At 39.9% G+C, this 19,338-nt stretch overlaps 1 protein-coding gene across 2 annotated transcripts; it reads left to right on the plus strand.

The window, feature by feature from the left end:
* Positions 1 to 9,513: 9,513 nt before the first annotated feature.
* On the plus strand, positions 9,514 to 12,989 carry kcnj1a.1 (potassium inwardly rectifying channel subfamily J member 1a, tandem duplicate 1). Of its 2 annotated transcripts, XR_009782488.1 has the most exons (3): positions 9,514 to 9,663; positions 11,074 to 12,271; positions 12,369 to 12,989. XR_009782488.1 is itself a non-coding variant. In XM_061719034.1 (2 exons), exon 2 carries the CDS (start codon positions 11,095 to 11,097, stop codon positions 12,211 to 12,213), a length of 1,119 nt encoding a protein of 372 aa, XP_061575018.1. In that variant the 5' UTR covers positions 9,514 to 9,663; positions 11,074 to 11,094; the 3' UTR covers positions 12,214 to 12,989. The 2 variants fall into 2 exon arrangements, 1 of the variants encoding a protein (XP_061575018.1); XM_061719034.1 differs by having other exon boundaries at positions 11,074 to 12,989.
* Positions 12,990 to 19,338: the final 6,349 nt, after the last annotated feature.

The following is a 19,338-nucleotide window of genomic DNA, read 5'->3' on the forward strand; positions in this document are numbered from 1 at the left end:
GTCATTCCTGAAGCAGAATGGACAGTCATGCACCTGTATTTGACGATACTCAGAGATCGTTCTGGATTCTTTGATAACTATATGTAGGTGAAAATGAATATTTGTCTGCCAGAACAGGCTGGTTCCAGCACCAGCTGGTTTTACTAGGAGGAAATGAAGCTTTATCTAATATGCTGCAGAAACTCTGAATTTGGTGACTTTCTTTTTCCTTCAACTCATGAGACGAGCTCTCGCTTTGTGTAATGGGACATCCTGATCCCTGCATTAATCATAGTGCAAGAATATTAATACAGTCCATTTAATCTGTTAAAAAACGAATGATAAAGGTAAAAACAGAGTTTTTTCAACACATACGAGGAGAGGGACATTTTTGCTCATAGTGTGACTTGAAAAAAATAAATGCGTGTTTAAAATTGAATACCACTCACACTACTTCTTTTTGTGGGGGCAGCCACGGATGAATGTCGTGTTCTGCATATTGATTTGGCATAGGTTTTTAGATGAGATGCCCTTCCTGATACAACCTTACACATTTATCCAAGCTCCCAACTGGCTCTATGAGTGGATAAGGCAGTGTGGGCCTTTGTGAGGTTCAGTGTCCTGCCCTGGGACACTTTTGGCATGTTACAAGGTTGGGGATCAAACCGGTGACCTATGGGTGTAAGGGCCATCGACTCTGATCATTTTTTTGTATCTAATAAGGAACGAAATAAACAAACAATAACAAAAAAGGGAACGATTTTGGATGGCTGGCCATAGATTTTTAAAAACAAAGTGCTTTACAGAATAGCAACTGTCGAGAAATACGATATAAAAGACCATAACAAATTTAAGAGAAACACACATAGATCAAAACATTTAAAAAAAAACAAGGCAAGTGAAAAAGTGCTCTTAAAAATACATTTTTCTGAAAGTGTAAGAGAGAGGATGAGGAACTTGTAAGTCTGATGTCCTGTGGGAAGGCTGTTTCACAGAGTTCAGGTCCGAGACTTGGTCCCTCTTGGTCTTTAGCCTGGACCGTGGAATTAAATCAAGTACCACATCCGCCTCCGTAAAATTATTTACAGAACAGCTGCTACACCTCCTAACATATCATGAAGGATGCATCCTAAATAATCTAATCTGAAATAGACCTCAGCTTGGTAGCGTGACATCATGAAGGTCTTTGTGCTCACCAGGCAACAGTCAAATGTATTTATTGCACATATCTACATTTTTTTCAGCTAGAAAGTATGCAATTTATAATTAAAAAGTGTGATCCTCGAAGCATTTACCCGCATGTGTCTTCATAGACAGATGCATACTACCATATTATAATTGGCATTGCGATTACATTAGCATGTCAGACGGAGGAGGAGTAATGAACATTAGAGCAAACAGAGATAAAAATGTGGAGATGATGATAAGAGGGGTGGAGAAGCACAGGCAGCTACTGACATGCATGTATTTCATGTACTTCCTGGACTGGGTTTAGCAGATTTACGGCTCTGCAAGCCCCTTATTGTTCCTGCATGTACTCCCCCCACTGCGTTGCATGAGCACAGCAACATTTCTGGGATGTTGTTCTTCTTTTGTCAGCCTCCAGCAGTCGGGGAGCCGATGACAGCGGATTATGGAACATCAAGGAGTAAGGATGCAATAATGAGAAGCTTGGGAGTAAGCCCATAGGGGCGGGGGCTCTGGGCCACGCTCGCACCAGCTCTGGTGATCATGATGCGGATGGATCTACATGGGATTGTGTTGTTCATGATAGGGGCATGTGTAATTATTTCCCCTCCTGAGGTTAAGACATTATTGATCAAAGCCCGATGCCTTTATTACCTGTGGAGGGATCCATTCATTTGACTCCATAGAGCTCACATTACTCACATGTCATACACCAATACATCTTCTTGGCATATTTATTACTAAATACGTTTGTAGGGAAAGTGTTCATTGTTGAGCCGTTTGGATAATGTAAAAGCAGTTACATAACATGCTCTTTATTGGTACTTTGACACACGAGCCATAAGAACCACTAGACTAGATTGTTCTGGTACAGGGAACTGTGGGAAGAAGGTGTCCTTATATGTATATATATATATATATATATATATATATATATATATATATATATATATATATATATATATATATATATATATATATATATATATATATATATATATATATATATATATATATATATATATATATATATATATATATATATATATATATATATATATATATATAATGCATGTTCTGGGTCTCATTTAATATTTACCAATGCAGAATCAAACTGAGCGATCTCGCCTACATTTGTGTGGGAGTGTCATACTTGCTATTTTTCCTGTAGACTTATAAACATAAACTGTGGCTTTTATCACTTTAAAAAGAGTGAATTGCAAAAAATGACAACAGATGTTCCCCCAGTCCTCTGCGATAGGGAGAGGACTAGCAAAATGCCAAGCCACCCCGTCACAGCTGCCCACATATACGCACAGCCACTGCATTAAAAAAAGGATAATTTCAAAGGTGAGGAAAGAGGAATTAGTTCTTCCTTGCACGGCATGAGGAGGTGAGAAGGAAGTGTCATTTATCTTAATCCTCTCTAAAGTCCCTCGGCTCCAGTATTCCTTCTCCTCCCGCACAACTTCAACCCTCATCCTTAATATCCTTCCACCTCTCCCATGCGGCCCATCCCTTTTGGCTTCTTCACACCTCCTCTCGAGCCTCATTGTCTCTGATTGACCCTCTTTGTCAGAGCTTACGACGCAGCCGCGAACAAGATTGTTGCGATCAGCTCAGACCGAAACAACAGAGGGAAAAATAGCTGACAGCCAACATAAACACACCACTACTGGAGCCGCATAACAAAGGTCTCTGAGCACCAAACGACTACTACCTAGCGCGTAGACAGTTGATTTAGGAATAATGGAAACTTATGAATTCTTAAAGAAGGGAGCCGTGTCTGCAAAAGAAAACAGGTAACTTATCAAACAATTCACCTGAGTCAAATAATGCAAAGAGTAAAGTAAAGTAAAGAGCAAAATTCTGGATGACCTCACAATTTTACAAACAAGAAGCATAGCAGCAACTATTTCACATTCTTAATTTTTCATATTGATGCAGTACTGCTGAAACTGAAACTTAACTTAAGAATGATTACACCAATTAAAGTTTAAATTATGAATTATGTAAGTGCAAAAATCCAGCATGCCTGCTGTGCTTAATTTAGACATACAATGACATGGTTTTATCTTGTGCACAAAAAGCAGTCCTTAAGTGAAAGACCTACAATAAAACACCATGTAAAGCTTGTCTGGAACATTGTGGGAAACAATATTCCTGCAGATACACTTAACAAACGTGCTCCATGTAGAGCATGACAGGCGCTTCAGTGCGCGTCTCACTGGCTCATTAGACGGATGTTTTATTCAAAATATAACACCCAAGTCTGGCTTTCTTTCCACAATTACATTTAACAATACATGGGGAAATTATTTAGTGTTGCAACTCTATTATTTTGAGGATGGTGAAAAGATTCTGATCTTTGCTTTGACACACATTATCCAGCATAGTGACACCATGTGGCGGAAACCGGTACAGCAGTCAGGGATTACTGTGTGACGGCTTTGCTCAGAGGACCTGCTCAGATGTTTTGACATGTAATGTGGCACAGTGACACATATATGACAGATATGACGTTTCCGGGTCTCTGCAGTTGTGTAAGCTGCAGTAGCAGAACTGTAATATATATGTATAAGTAGTTGTTTGGTGGTCAGAATCTTTATGCAGAGTCTAATCGCAGGTTCAAGGAGTCTCTCTCGACAAGATGGAAGTGACTGAATTATATGGCATCCAGTAGCAAACTGTCCGAACAGGTTTCCAGATGTTTCTCAACTATCAGTTCAGTAGGATCAGTTCAAACAGTATTTCTAATTCTTGGCATGACTTGGAAACATGTTTGTGTGCCCCCCCCCCCCCCCCCGGCAAGTCTTGTGGAATATGCATAAATTAAATGAATCATCCCTGTTTGGTTAAGAGGTAACATCAGTGATTTGAGATGTCAACGACAAAGGATTTCTTCTTTTTTCTTTAAACAAGGAATTATGTTTATGGGATGCTTATACTGTACTGTATGCATTCAGAGCAAGATCAGTTCAAATGATCAAAGAAACCTTTCCTATTTCAGTTGCTATTCAAGAATAAATCTGAGACTTTTTTGTTAAAAAAAAGATTTAAACACAGAATACAAATGTCTGAGAGATCATGTCACAGTGATTTTCACCTACTTTTAGACCTTTGCCCATATGTTGATATTCTATAAATGCAACGGTTTGGCCCGCCTCCATCCACAGCAAACATGTTGACATCCATGCTTTATGGCAGCGTCTTCCTCGAATGACTACGTGTACAAAACCTATTCTGCAAGGAACTGCTGACAGATCAGGTTGTACCTTGTCATCTCTTTAAGTAAAAGGATTTTGAAATCTCTCGGCTTCCTTGTAGCTCGCAAACTCTCATGTGAGAAATTTGATATACAAGTTTAAAAACGCCTCCTCCAGCAGTGGTATGGTTTAATACGCAGAGAAGTGCTGTGAGGCCGTCATTACAAACACATTTCCAGCGATTACTCTTTGTACAAGTAACAGAAGGAACCCTTTATTTGAAGAACATCCCTCTTTGTGAGACAAATGATGAAGTACCCATGAAAAAGGATCAAGAATTGTGAAAATCAATTAAATTTGATACGGTGATGCATGTGTGTTGAGTGCAGTTAGTCACTGGTGGAGGGGTGGTTACATGTTCTCCTCTGGATTTCAGCTGTTTTTTACATTCTACAGAGGTGAATTACAAGTCATCCCTCACAGTGCCACTGTAGAGAGGCTCAGCGGGGAAAAAAATAATAAAAAAGAAAGTGATTCAATGGTTTTAATAGGGATTTTGCATCATCCTTTCCCTTCACTGACCTAATTACACAGGCTGTGCCACTGCTCAATCAGGCTGAAGTCCTTTAACTGGAGATCGTAAGACACAGGAACCAGATCATAATTTTACCTGATAATATTGAAGACGAAAGTATAGTGTACATGTGTCCTGATTTAATGTACTCTATGAATTGCCCCTTGATTTTGTGAGGGAATAAAGTTACTTGAACAATGTGATCACAGAATAAAGGCGGACGGGAGGTTTCCTCTTTATTCCACTCCCCAGTCGTGCATTCACAAAGACATTGGATTGCCTCCCCTGTGCGGTCTTGCACACGGCATTGCATTGCTCCCTTGTCTGGAGATGGCCCCTTTCCTCATCTTTACAGTCAACAGTTAGCTTCAAGTCAAGCATCTCGTCACTGAATGTTTCATTCACTCGGCACTGAATAAAACACATCACTGAATGAATGCAAACATAAAACAATAACTGCAAGCATAAATACTGGCTCTCATAGGGAGCTGGTGTGAGGTGGGACCAAGGTGCTGCACAGGCAGACTGAACTGCCAGTATGAATGGACTTCTAAAGCCCCTCACACACGATACTTTCAGCCTAGTGGATGTAAGAACATGTTAAGATGGCGCTTTCTGGCCTGTTTGGTTTGAACGCCAGCCTTTTAATGAGGAAGGTTCTTTTACTTGATATTGTGCAACCTTTGAATACAAGGGGCTTAATACATGGTTAAAGGGGAGTAAGTTCCTCATGTGTTCTTTGGTAACCAAGAAAATGTTGAGTTAGAAAAAAATAAAAAGAAAGAATCTCTTCTTACTGGACAGGTTTCATGGTCTTTGTTCTCATTCAGGTGTAAGAACTTTCGTTCTCGCCTCCCATTGTGATGCGCAATGCGCCCCAAGACTAGACATCACAACATCATCACAACCCTTGTTTTATTGTCTTGATGCGTTAAGTCTCAGACACGTCTTCCAGAGAAGAATGTGTCACACAAATGTATGCAGAGAAGTGCAAGGACTTATCCGAATGATGCTAGAGGTTTCATTGGCATTATGACAAGAGGCAAATGCTTTATTAAGATCATCGCACAGCTTGGGATTGCAGAGCTTGGCATTTAGCATTTTGCCATTTTTACTCTGAGTATGATGGATATAGAATATGAATGCTCAGTGACACGATGACCCAGCAAAACAGCACGGCCCCCTCAGCTCCTGCTTTCTGCTCACATTTGCACACGTTTGTACAAGCAAGCAACCGGCACCTCTGAGGTATACGTTATTCAGTCCATTCCAAGCACTTGGCACAATAGAAAACCATTTTGAATGTTAAAAATAATGTGCTTTGCTACATCACCCACACACAAAACAAAACAAAAGCAAAACAAAAGCAAAAGAACAAATGTTTTATTCTTTTTTTTGCATTTTATTTCCAGAGGTTTTTTTTTTCTGTTTTAGTCAAATGAATAGGCATGAAACGCTGATTCACTGAAAATATGAAAAGTTAATCACCTGATTGACTATTCTCAGACAAATTAGTGTAAGCCGTCAGACTAGTGGGGTAAATCAAGGCTTGAGCAAAGGAACCCCCATTAAATAAATAAATGAAGAACAGCCTTAAAAGAAATGGAGAGCTCTTTGTTCTTGAGTTCATCGTGAGGGAGGTCTTGTCAACTCAAATCAGCAACTGGATGAACAGCAAAAACATTTCTAAAATAAAAAAAAGACAACTTTTCTAATTTCTGCCTCTTTCCATTTAAAAGGTTGGGGCCTGTATAATTGTTGGTAAACCTTTGATAAATCCTGAAAATTGGCTGTCAGCCATCGTTCCTCTAATTGACCTGCTAAGGCTACCTACAGTAAGTCAATTCCATGCCAGCCTTAAAGTAAATAATCACATTTTAAAAATGCTAATGAAACAAGAGAATTTATAACTGCAGAATAATTTAATGAAGTCGAGACAAGTTATTCATGTAGCACTTTCCATCTTCTGCACATGCCCATAGCATGAATATTTTAGTATGATAATGGATTCCATAAATTTATACATATTTGTCTATGCACATCACAACTGGTTTCAACCCAAATAACTGAAATGATAGATATTATATCACCTCCAAATGTTCCATTATGTCTACATTGCACAAAATATTCCCATTTGTGAACAATATAACTAATAGACAAATGAGGAAAACCTGTGCTTACTGCCACGCACATTATAAAATGTGTAGTCAGTGAAACAGAAGTGAGTAAATTTTTGATTTCCAGTGGGCTTGAATGTATGAATATTTTAATAAAATAACTACCAGAACAGCAGAAAGCAAACTTTCTCAGTTTGGGACCTATGGCCTGTGTTTCATGGCTTTACAAAGAAAGCTTTGCCTGTAATATCACCGCTATTCAGAGCTTTAGCGGCCAATCTTTTAAAATGACAACATGATCATTGAAGTTCTTCCAAAATGTGGATTTAATTAATGGTAAGTGCACTAAAACCTCAAGATTTGGCAATACTCAAACATAAAAACCATTAGAACATGAGCAGGATTTGTTTTCAGAGCTTATTTCATAACCTGAAACTAGGATAAATTAGCTCAAATCCAACATTTCTGGTGTCAGTTTAGGGTTTTCCATAGTGAATGCATACTGATGGTGATGCATGGTGGTGGTAGTAGGATGATAATGGGGCATGCAGCTCTATCTGTGCCTCAACAGCTAGTTCACAAAAGATTTGGGAGCAAAACTATTTCTCAGCAAAACAAAAGCAAGACAATAACCCAAATATGACATAGAGACATCTGGATTTCAACTGAGGATTGCTGAGGCTTGTCCAGAAGCTCAGTCCTGTTGGGATGTTCAGTTCTGCTCAGCACTTAACACCTAGGAATAATGAATAATTGCTTTCAGCCTCAATGCCCAAAGGCTGATGGCCAATACTGCGACAGAAACTTCAATATTGGCACTGGTGCAGACAGACACTTGTGTTGTTTCTTGTGAAAGTGAGACGGATCAAAGACACTTATGTGTGGATCAAAAGATTAAGACATACTGTAGCACCATTGAAGCTCCACAGTGGGAACCGACTACTACTTCTATCAGGGATGAATAAAATCACAGTTAACTGCAGGATTCAATGTTGAATATACAATTTTACTGCAGTGTTTTTCTGTATACCATGCAAAAATAATTACTTCAAACACATTTATAAATGTTGCTTTTTCTTGACTTTATCCAAACCAATATAGGAAAATATAAAAACATTTGTCTCGTTTGTTGGTACTCAGCACTCTTATTAATAATAATAATAAGAGCCCTTGAAATCTTATTAAAAAAATTAAACAAAGGACACAGCTACTTGTAGACTGTATATTGGTACATTGTGCAAATCGACAAGTTATACAAACAGAAAAAGTGCAATGGCAATAATTACAACCACAATCTGTTAAATGTATGCAATACTTTATGAACTTTTTGAGCAGTATTTAATTTTATGGTATGCATAAGTACAAAAAAAAAATTTCACACAAAAATGCAGTGTCTGGTGGTTAGAAGATTGTGTTGCGATCAATCAAACATAGCCTTTTACTCTTGAGTTGCTAAACCTGCCCAACAGTGTAGATATGTGGTCTGGTGGCTTATTCATATGACCTTTTGTGTGAAGTAAAGGGAAAGAAACAAAGGAGTTGTTTAAACAAACAGATCCCCGAAGCACCTTCAAACAAGAATTCCTGAAATACACTAAGTTTACCATTCATGTACAGGTGTGGACATAGGACACAAATGAACAAGCAAAGAAACAAAAAAACAAAACACAAAATGTGGGTCTTACCATATTGATCGGTTCTGGATATATCTTGTACACAGCCTGTAAGGTAATACAGCAGCATCTTTGCTCTTTGCTGAGAACAATAGAGCTGAAAAAGAAATCCCATGGCAGTTCACAACTTTTCTCCCCCCAGCATTCAAACATCTGCAGTCCACGAATTGATTTGGTACAAAACAAACCCCCGAGAGCTATCTTTCTAGATCATCAGTTTTTCCTCTTCATTTTCCCAGCTTCTGATATCTCACCCTATTCACAATCTTTGTGATGACAGGGCTGCTGTAACTTGTTTAGAGAAGATTTTTTGTGATAACATTATATCTCGGATCAATCACACACATCCTTCTGCATCTTCACACCGTAAAACAGCTGGAATGAAAATTCATTTCACTCTTATCGTGAGCTCATATGCTCATAATTAAGGACTGAGCTGTAGAATAGCAGTTTCAATTACAGATGAAGCACCTGCGCACTTAGGATTTAATAGTCAGCATTTACCTGGCTGACTCCTCTGAAGTAAGTGCACGTACATAAAAGCTGCAATTCAAACAATGAGCAAGAAACTCTCAATCCAGAGCGGCTATGAGGCCATAATAAACTGATAGGGGTCATCTCAACCCATGGTGCCTAGCTTTTGTGGACAAAACACACGTTTTTCGAGCTGGGAGAAGGGTATGGATGTGTGCGGGAGTGAAAGGCTGCTTAATGTGTCTGTGGGCGTTAACAGCACCTGGATGATTCCAGCACACTGGAGGAGGACAGTATAAATGCACGTAGGCGCCGCTTGACAGGCAGAAGAGGAAGACACACCTAGATTGTTTCAGAGTTGCAGAAGAAGAAGCAAGAAAAATACCCAATTAGAGACGAAGACAACTACGACTCTCCTACAGTTGGATGCTTTACAAACAACTTTCATTTTGGTGAGTGCAAGAAAAGTAAAAATGAGAAATTCTCAATTTCTTTCTACATGACTGCAGCAATTAGGACGTCATTGGACGACCACTTAGATCGAGTGTATCAGGGAAAAGCTCACGATGGACTTCTTAAATTTTGCATTGAGACCAAGGTTTACTTTTTTATATCTACTTACAGCATAGTAGAAGCTTTAATTATGATTGAACACAATGCATACTGGCTTTTAATTTCAAGATACAGACAAAATTTGTCAGTCAGTATAGTAGTCGTATTCATCAAAGCTGTTTCTGCAAAGGGAAAACACCAAAATAGTTTATATGAGTTAGTGTTACTTGCCTCATTTTATGATTTATGTTTTTTAAATTACTACAATATTTACTCTAAAATATTTCGATAAAGGCCCATATGGAAGAAAATAACTTTAATTGTACATTTAAATCAGTATGGATATCTCATAATAATCTCTTCCAATGCAAAGCAATAATTTAGAGTGACACATGAGACATTTCATTAAAATGCCTGAACGCCTTGTTACCGTATGAAATCATGCTGACATAATGATTAGGTATGGAGGGAGCAGGTCAACTTCCAAAAGGATTAAAGCTTGCAAACAAGCGACGCGGTGTGATTATCCGATTTCTTTTGGCAAAATGACCGGCTGTACGTATTTGAGTGCTGCAAACAAAAACCTGAACTCACCGCACTGATCATGTTGCACCACTTCACACTCGCTAACAAGCATGATGTGATCCAAATGGTTGCTTGCATGACTTGGCAGGAACAGGGTCTATACTTATTTAGAAACCTCTCTACTTCCACTACTACCAGCTACCATCCATCCAGCAATAGGCTCATGGGAATTTAAAGCTTTAATAAAGCCGGAGACTGTTATGTCCGTGTGAGCAGCTGCCTTACTGGCCAAGCTTGCTCGAATTGTTTTAATGCCACATTTAGTTTTGCTCCACTGCAACCCTGAAAAACAAGAGTGATCCTTGAATTGGGACCCATGCATGAGAACAGAAATTTCCAAATCATTTGGTTTATTTAAAGCACCTATGTATGACTCTAAGGTGGAAACTTTTCTCTTTAATTAGCTTAATTTCTTTGCTGGACTGCTGCATCCAATGAGGATTTTTTTTTAGACTTTTAGAGATTATTAAAACTGCAAGTAGGATAAAGAAGCTTGGAACATTTAAAACGTTTAAAAAGCCTCAAACTAAACTGGCACATCCATATATAGAGATTTATATGTCGAACAAAAGTATGCTGGAGATGACAAATTAGCCATTAAAGAAGTTTCTTAGTTTCATAAGCAGTGCAAAGTTAACCTGGATTTTGTCAGCATGTTTTTACTCAGTCAGCAGCTTAATGGCATTATAATTTGTGAATTTAATTATTTATTTGTTGTCTTATAGGCTGGTCGCTTGTAGTAAACAATGGGGCCCTTCAACAAACGCATCCAGGACTATTTGGCAGAGAGAAGAAGCCAAAAGACCAGACTAGTGACCAAAGACGGCCGCTGTAACATTGAGTATGGGAACATCAAGTATACCAGTCACTTTGCCTTCCTGGCTGACTTCTGGACCACGTTTGTGGAGATCCGGTGGCGGTTTGTCCTCTTTTTTTTCATTGCCTCGTTCACCCTCAGCTGGTTCATCTTTGGCCTGCTGTGGTACTGGATTGCCCGAAGTAACGGAGACCTGACATGGCAAAGTCCTCCCTCTGAGCACATCCCATGTGTTGACAACGTTGTAGGACTCACTACAGCCTTCCTCTACTCTCTGGAAACTCAGACCACTATTGGGTATGGTGGGCGAGCAATCACCCCTCTTTGCCCAGGTGCTGTAGCCCTGATCATCATCCAGTCCCTCATCGGAGCAATCATTAATTGCTTCATGTGTGGAGTCATCCTGTCCAAGATCTCCTCACCTAAAAAGAGGGCTAAGACCATCTCATTTAGTGACATGGCCGTCATCTGTCCCAAACATGGTTCTCTTTGCCTGATGATCAGAGTGGGTAACCTACGCAAGACCCTGATGATTGGAAGTCAGATCTACGGGAAGCTTTTGAGAACGACAATCACACCAGAGGGAGAAACCATCATTATGGATCAGGTGAACATTGACTTCATGATGGACGCTGGTAAGGACAACCTCTTCTTCGTAACTCCTCTCACATTGTATCACATTATCGACAAGAGCAGCCCCTTCTTCGAGATGTCAGTGGACACGATACACAAGCAAGAGTTTGAGCTGGTGGTCTTCCTGGATGGCACGGCTGAATCCACAAGCTCCTCTTGCCAAGTACGGACATCTTTCATTCCTCAGGAGATTATGTGGGGCTACAACTTCATGCCCATCATCTCCAGAAGCAAGGAGGGCAAGTACAGGGTAGATTTCTCTAACTTCTGCAAAGTGGTGCCAGTAGCTACTGCACACTGCTCGTACTGTTACCACAACATCAAAGGTCATCATCACCACTGCAGAAATGGACAGGAGAACCAGGGTTTTGAGGTCATTGACATCAACCAAACCCCAAATGTCACCAAGATGTGAGACACTGAAAGGCATGGCTAGAAAGAGTGCCCCTCAACAATGAACTCTTTTGCCTCAGGTTAGTGCGGCATAGCATACGAGGCAGCATATCATGTAGCATTTGAATATGAAGCAAAGAGACTTGATTAATTTGAATTCTTTTGTCTTTAACACAGAAGAGAAAGCCACGTGAGGGGTCAGGGCAGCAATTGTGGGTTTTGTCTGTAACGCCACACCTATTACTGTCTGCTGACCAAAAACCTGTTTTCAGAGACAAAGCTGGGAAATGTAAGAGGACATGTGAGAACAAGACATTTTACCAATTAATCACAAAAGGAATATACATAAAAAATTGGTCTTTTTAATGTATTTCCAGGTGTTTCATCCGATTTGCCACATAGAATCCTCCATAAAAGCAGGCAAACAATTTAATACATCTCCTTTGTTTATCTCTTACTGTTCCTCGAAGGACAGATGTTGGACCATGCCAGTGTTGTAGGTGAAAAAAACAGGTAAAGGTTCTTCAATAATTCATGCAGCATGCCGAACCTTTCAAATAATTACTTCCCAGTAAAGAGCTGGCCTCAAAGTCAACTATTTTGAAAGTGTGATATAGCTGTAGTGTTCTTGAATGAAGACATTGTGAGAGAACAGAGCACTCAGGAAATGCTTCATAAGGCTGCATGCAGCACTGTATTTAGTATGAAACGCAACAATGTTTGTAAATGTTTTTTAAATGTTATCTTGATGGTAAAATATGCTACAATAAAGACTGTTTTTTTTGTTTGTTCAGATAATGTGTCCGCATTATATTATCCTCTCTATCATGACAATGGTGATCAAAAATGTCTGAAACAGGGTAACAATAAAATGAACGAGGAACAAACAGGAATCCAAACGCAACACGTTGGAAAGCATTTCCAGATGAAAATTGATAGTGTACTGCCCAATATTTAGCCCGAACCTGAAACACATGGAGTAATATGTGTATATATTCTATAATAGCATGAAGGCTTAACTAGTGTGAACCTCCCTTTCTTTGGCACAAAGTATGTTATTAAAAAATACTATGATGAACATGATTGACAAATAAGTAAAATCACTGAAAATGCATGAATGCAGTGCATGCTCCAGAAGAATATCTCAATTCTTTTTTTTTCTTTTAATAGATCATAACTGTCCTTTTCTTTTTAAAAGCTTATAGGTCTGTGGGAAGTTTGAATACGTTTTTAGATGGTAATCACTTCACCTCTATTCAGGAGGAAAACCACAAAACGAAAGCTGGTGAGCTGTAACTGATGCAAGAATACAGCCACCTTACTCTAAAAGCAAGACGTCTGTTTTCATGTGGATGATGCTGCAATGAGTGGGCGCGCACGCTTCAAGTGACATTCAGCTTAGATTTGACTAATAACATTTGGGATTTATATGACAACAAATGATGACGACATCATGATGTTGATATCAGAGTGGTAGTTGAGTGTGTAAACAGTGGTTTTATTTAACCTTTAACTTTCACGCAGCTTTCACATAACAAAGTGGCGTGACTTTGCAACATGAGTAGAAATTTTATTTTGATTTTGTGCTTGCGGTGTGAGGGGGTTGGAGTGGAAATTGACAGAAACATTTTGTAAGATAAATATTAAGGGGGATGGTGGTGCTGCTGTGGCCCTGTGCCATAAAGTCTCCAGTAGCTCCCCCCCCCTCACTGAATATGTTTGTGTTTTTCTTACTTTTCATTCTCTACGCATGCAACGACCCAGTCTAACAAAGGCCCATCTAACCTATTTTAGAATAGTACTGGATCATGTGGATTGCTACACTTAGCCGAAGTGACAAAATTGAACTGACTTACTGACTACACATTACCTTGTGCAGAAAATACTTTGTGATATGAGATGCAACAAAGTTATAAACAGATACAGATTTGCCTTTAAAATCTATGTGTCATAGCACAGAAAAAAGTTAAATAAACTTACCTGAAACGTCCTAGAAGAATTGCCCCGCTGGTTAGCATGTGGCTAATTTAGATGCTGTAAGGTACTGCAAGATCCTGAACAAATCTGCAGTTTGATGACGCACTCACATCTGTTCACATACATAGTCAGCTGTTTTGCCTTGCCATTTCTTGCTTCAGTCCTACACAGAGGAATACCCTGGAGTACTGGAGGAATCATTTTATGTATTGAGCAAGTACAGGGGTGAAAAAACAAATATTGTATGAAAAAAAAGGAAAATTCACTCTTTTGCTTGAGGAGAGAACATACGGCAGACAATATTAATTTTGTAATTAACTATATAAACAAAAGATAAAAAAATCTGGTATGTAGGGTAAAATACATACTTATTTCTATTCAAGAAAATACTCTTAACACGTATTTGTACCAGGTTTAAGGAAATAGAAAGGAAAAGAGACTTCTAGTGGTAAATGATGGTTTAAAGTGTTGTCATATGTCGCATCTGTCAGTACGTCCACTAGTGGGCAGTGCTGAGTTCAGAGTTCACTTCTGCATTTTGATGTCAGTTTCATACACCAGCTGGTGGCAGAAGTGCACCACTACAAAGTTGTTTGCAACCAACCAAAAACACCAGGAAAAGAAGAAAAAGGACAAGGAAGAAGCAGTTTCAGCAAACATTGCGACGGTGGAGGAGGTGATAATGCACGCTCTTAGAAAGAGACATAAAAAGAGGCAGCTCATAGACGACAGTGATCTGTTTAACCATTAAATACATTGCGGCAATTGGAAGGAAAATTCTGTTTCTTCTTCGCTGGTTTGTTCCTTTTGCTGGTTGCATGTTAGCTATACTACTCAACACTGCCCCCACAGTTTCAAGTGGTATTGCTCCATTTGCTGTGTCAAGCGATGGCCCTGAAAACGTGACCAAATTACACGTATTATGGACTAAATGTTCATCCCTCGGCGTACCCATCTTCTGCGTTGAGCGTAAATGGGCCTCAGGAGGTCATGTTCTTACGTCACAATGAAGCTAAACTGTAAACCTCAGCTAAGCTAACAAGACTCCAATTTGCATCTCATTTCTCAGTTATTTTCCTCTGAACTAGTCATCATGAAACATTTTCATCAGCATTTAACTAACGTCATCACGTTCACGAAGCAGCCTTTGATAAAACTAGTAATATACCACCTATTCAGAGTAGTTCTGCACTGTAAAAATAATGACATGTCACTTTTGTTTCTACTGACCTGACTGCTTTTAATGCAGACTCACACATAAACAAACAATTGGACACAGACATAAAACTTATTTATAGCTGCAACAGAGGCTACACTGAGCTAAAATTAGGTTATCATGCCCCTACACAATAGAGATCTAATGCTAATCTATAAAAGTCAGTATAAAGCCAACATCTAGCTTGCTTAATATTTTTGTCCATGGATATTGATATTTCTATTTATAAACAAAAAACTCCAGCAACACATCCATTCATATGGACCTGAAAAAAAGAGCAGCGTGCAACATGGCACATATTAGGCTCACAATAATTATAAGAAAAAATATTATTTGGAAGTAACAACAACAGAAAAAAACAGTTTGGTATAAAAACAAACCTTCTTGATTCATTCTAGCTCAAAGTTTTCTCAATAAGACAAATAGCGTGACAGGCGGATTCACATCAAACACATTGCAAATTTGCTCTGAAAATAATCGTACCCAAGACAAAACATGCTGTCATAATTAGGTGACGATGAACTCATGTGGCCTTTACTGATAACAAAAAGACGGAACCAAAACTACCTGGGTAGTCTACACCTCATTTTGTGGAAGAGAGAAGTTCCACAGCTCGGTTCAGGGGCTCAGATTGTAAGACAGTCACTTGGTACAGTGACTGTGGTACAATTTCCAGGCAGGAAGAAGTCATATTGGTGAGATGTGATTGGTCAGATGTGTTTGTGTGCTAGAAGAGAGACTTCAACCTCTATTTACAAAAGAATATAAACCACATTATTGTACAGCAAATTTTGTCATTGATGATGAAAGTTTGTGTTGACTTGATATAAGTAGGAAAAACAAGTTAACAGTGAATGAGTTGCATGAAAATAAGACATCTGGCGTGCAAAGTCCTTTAGACTAAAAGTTATTTTACAACACAACTGAACTTGGGGGATGTTGGGGGTTCAGTGCTTTGCTCAAGGTCACTTGAGACTATAGGGGTGGTGTAGTTGATATCAGGAAAATGTGCAAGAATAATATGGGTTTTGAAAATCTACAACTAAAATACCTCCATCAAAAACCACAACTCCACAATCAGCACACAGGAACACGTGAATGTGTGTCGCCAGGTAAATACTGAACGCAACAATTTAGCCTTTGTTAGCATACATCATAGACCCTTTTTCTGTTTGTAAACAATGATGACGTAGAACGTATGCGTGCATTTTGGCAACAGAAGATGGCGGAGATGAACAGCGTGTCAAGCTATGCAAGGGGATTATCAACTAAAGATCGCGAATGTTACCTCAACAAGTTGACTTTGACAAATGGTGTCCGACTTCCAGATCCGTGTTCTATTAATGAGTGGGTTGAAGACGTTAGCAAGTGGCCAAATGGTTTGTCGTCCCGGGGCAGTCCCTCCCCCCTCACCGCGGAGCTGCGGAGCCTCGAACCCGGACTGAGAGGGTCATGAGCGGCCAGCGGATCCCCGAGCTCCCGGAGCGGCTCCCGGAGGATGTGGAGCGGCTCCCGGAGGATCCGGAGCGGCTCCGGCCGGCCCTGGAGAGCCTGCGGCGGTGGCCGGAGCGGGTGTGCGGGGTCGCCGGGGCCGGAGGGGTCCCCGGGGCCGGAGGGGTCCCCGGGAACCCCCCCGGGTCCGGGGACCCCGTCGGCTTCTCCGACCTCTTCCTCCTCAAGTTCCTGCGGGCCAGAGACTTCGATGTCCCGCTGTCCCTGAAGGTACGAGCCGCCGCAGGAGCACCGGTTGCTCTGAAATGGTCGTGATCCTGTCGGAATCCTATAAAACTTTAGTCCGCCGGTGGAATAGCGATTCGTACAACCGTGAACGCAACAACCAGACATGTTGATGCTGGGAAGAGTTTGTTAAATGCTTGCTTTCAGTCAGAACTGCTGGAGAACAACACAGCTTCTATTGCCAACATGCACGTGCAACATTATGTGACGTAGGCTGAAAAAGGGTCTATAGGTAGACTGATTAAATGTGAGCCATGGATGAGCAGGGTTTCCCTCATGTTTTGTCCGAGTGACAAGGGATAAAGCACCAGAACCATATATGGAAAAATAAAATGATGATTACCCGCTAAACAGAAATATGGCCACTGGCATCTCTCTTCTGCTCCCTCAGATTTCACTATCCAGGTTATGTCACTCCAGTGTTAACTTATGTTTTCATTCTAGCAGCATCCAGTGTTTTATTTATCTTTACTTTAGCTGTAGCTGTCTTGTCTGACCCAGACTGGTATTCGGTGTGTTCTCAGCCATGGACTTCATTTGTTGTACCAACACAACTTCCCTGCGTTGCCACCGATGACTAACGGCAGCCCCAGCTCCACAGCTTACACCTGTCATGCACACTGAGAAAGTGCCAGACAAGTCCGTGCGACATGCAACTACCAGGGAAGCCAACAGAAGTCCAGGTGACTGGCAGAATAGGTGACAAATCATTTCCCTCAGCCAGGGTAAATATTGAGCCCATTTTTCCACAATGCCTTTACAGGAGACAGATGTATTTAATCTCTCACAACACATATTTAATTATTAATATTGGAGTGCAAAAATAAGAAATACATTTTTGCTTTGAAAAAAAAATTAGTTGAACTCCAGGTTTTAGCAGATTTATCACACCAGCAGCGGAAGGGAACGACTCTGCCTGACTTGGATAAACTGTGGCAGCGTTGCATCCCTTAATCCCAAGTGTTTCTGGTGGTTGTTAAACTGCCGGGTGAAAAATGAGGCAGGTGTTATTATGCTGAACTCTATCGCCATACCTCTGAATAAAATCAATCCACTGACCGTTCCACTGACTCCTCTAAAAGAAGTTTGCTGAGCAGGCTTATGCCTTTAACCTCCATATTTCACGCTGGCCCTTAACAGAATGAATCCACAGTGCGTTACTCAAACGTGTGTGTTCATCCAGTGAGTGTTTGCACATAAAATCCTGCAGTGCCACATCTCAACTGCAGTCTTCACTAAATTAATCCAGCTCTTCTTCTTTTCTTCTTCTGATTCCTCTGCTATGAAGGTAGGGTGTCCAAACGGTGACATCCACGGAAGAAGCATGTCTGTGATGACGGCAGGACGGTTGGCTGGGTGGTTGCCGGAGGCGCAACGACATGGCACGGTTATTTTGTCCACTGCTAAAACAATTTAGTATTGATAGCGCTTAGATGCGAAACCTTCATTTCAAGCCCACAATAAAAAACCTGAGCAGACAATAACAAACTGTATGACCGGCTTACTCAGGGGCGTCAGTTGGGTATGGCAAGGTATGGCAGCTGCCACACCTTGGCTTCAGGGGGAAATGTAAATGTTTGTTTTTTAATACATTTATGGAATTACTCTGTGTCTATTTGTATTGATTATTCTATTACTTAATACATATAGAATAACTACAAATGCAAATCAGAACATGATCGATTTCAATAGTTATTATACACTGCAAAAACTGAAAATCTTAACAAGAATATTTGTCTTATTTCTAGTTAAAATGTACGACGGAGTATTAGGGCCAAACTAAGACAAAAAAAAGGAAATTACGGGAATAAAGTCGTAAAATTACGAGAATAAAGTCGTAATATTACGAGAATGAAGTCGTAAAGTTACGAGAATAAAGTCGTAATATTACGAGAATAAAGTCGTAATATTATGAGAATGAAGTTATAAAATTACGAGAATAAAGTCGTAAAATTACGAGAATAAAGTCGTAATATTACGAGAATAAAGTCGTAATTTATGAGAACTCTGAGCAGTCTTCTCCCTGTGTTAAGAGGAATATTGAGCATCTTGTGAAGTTATATTTTGGTATCGGTTTCACAAATAAGGAAATACTTCACCTTTTGGCACATCAGCATGGAATTATTATCAGTATAAGGACTTTAAAGCGATTGTGCAAACAACTGTGTCTATTTCGAAGAAGGAACTACGGAAGAGTATTGGGCCAGGCAGGAGAAA

This window comes from Cololabis saira, chromosome 4 (assembly GCF_033807715.1).
Source record: "Cololabis saira isolate AMF1-May2022 chromosome 4, fColSai1.1, whole genome shotgun sequence".
Lineage (NCBI taxonomy): Eukaryota > Metazoa > Chordata > Actinopteri > Beloniformes > Belonidae > Cololabis > Cololabis saira.

Coding starts and splice junctions, on each gene's coding strand:
- kcnj1a.1 (XM_061719034.1), top strand. CDS start 11,095: ATGGGGCCCTTCAACAAACGCATCCAGGACTATTTGGCAGAGAGAAGA.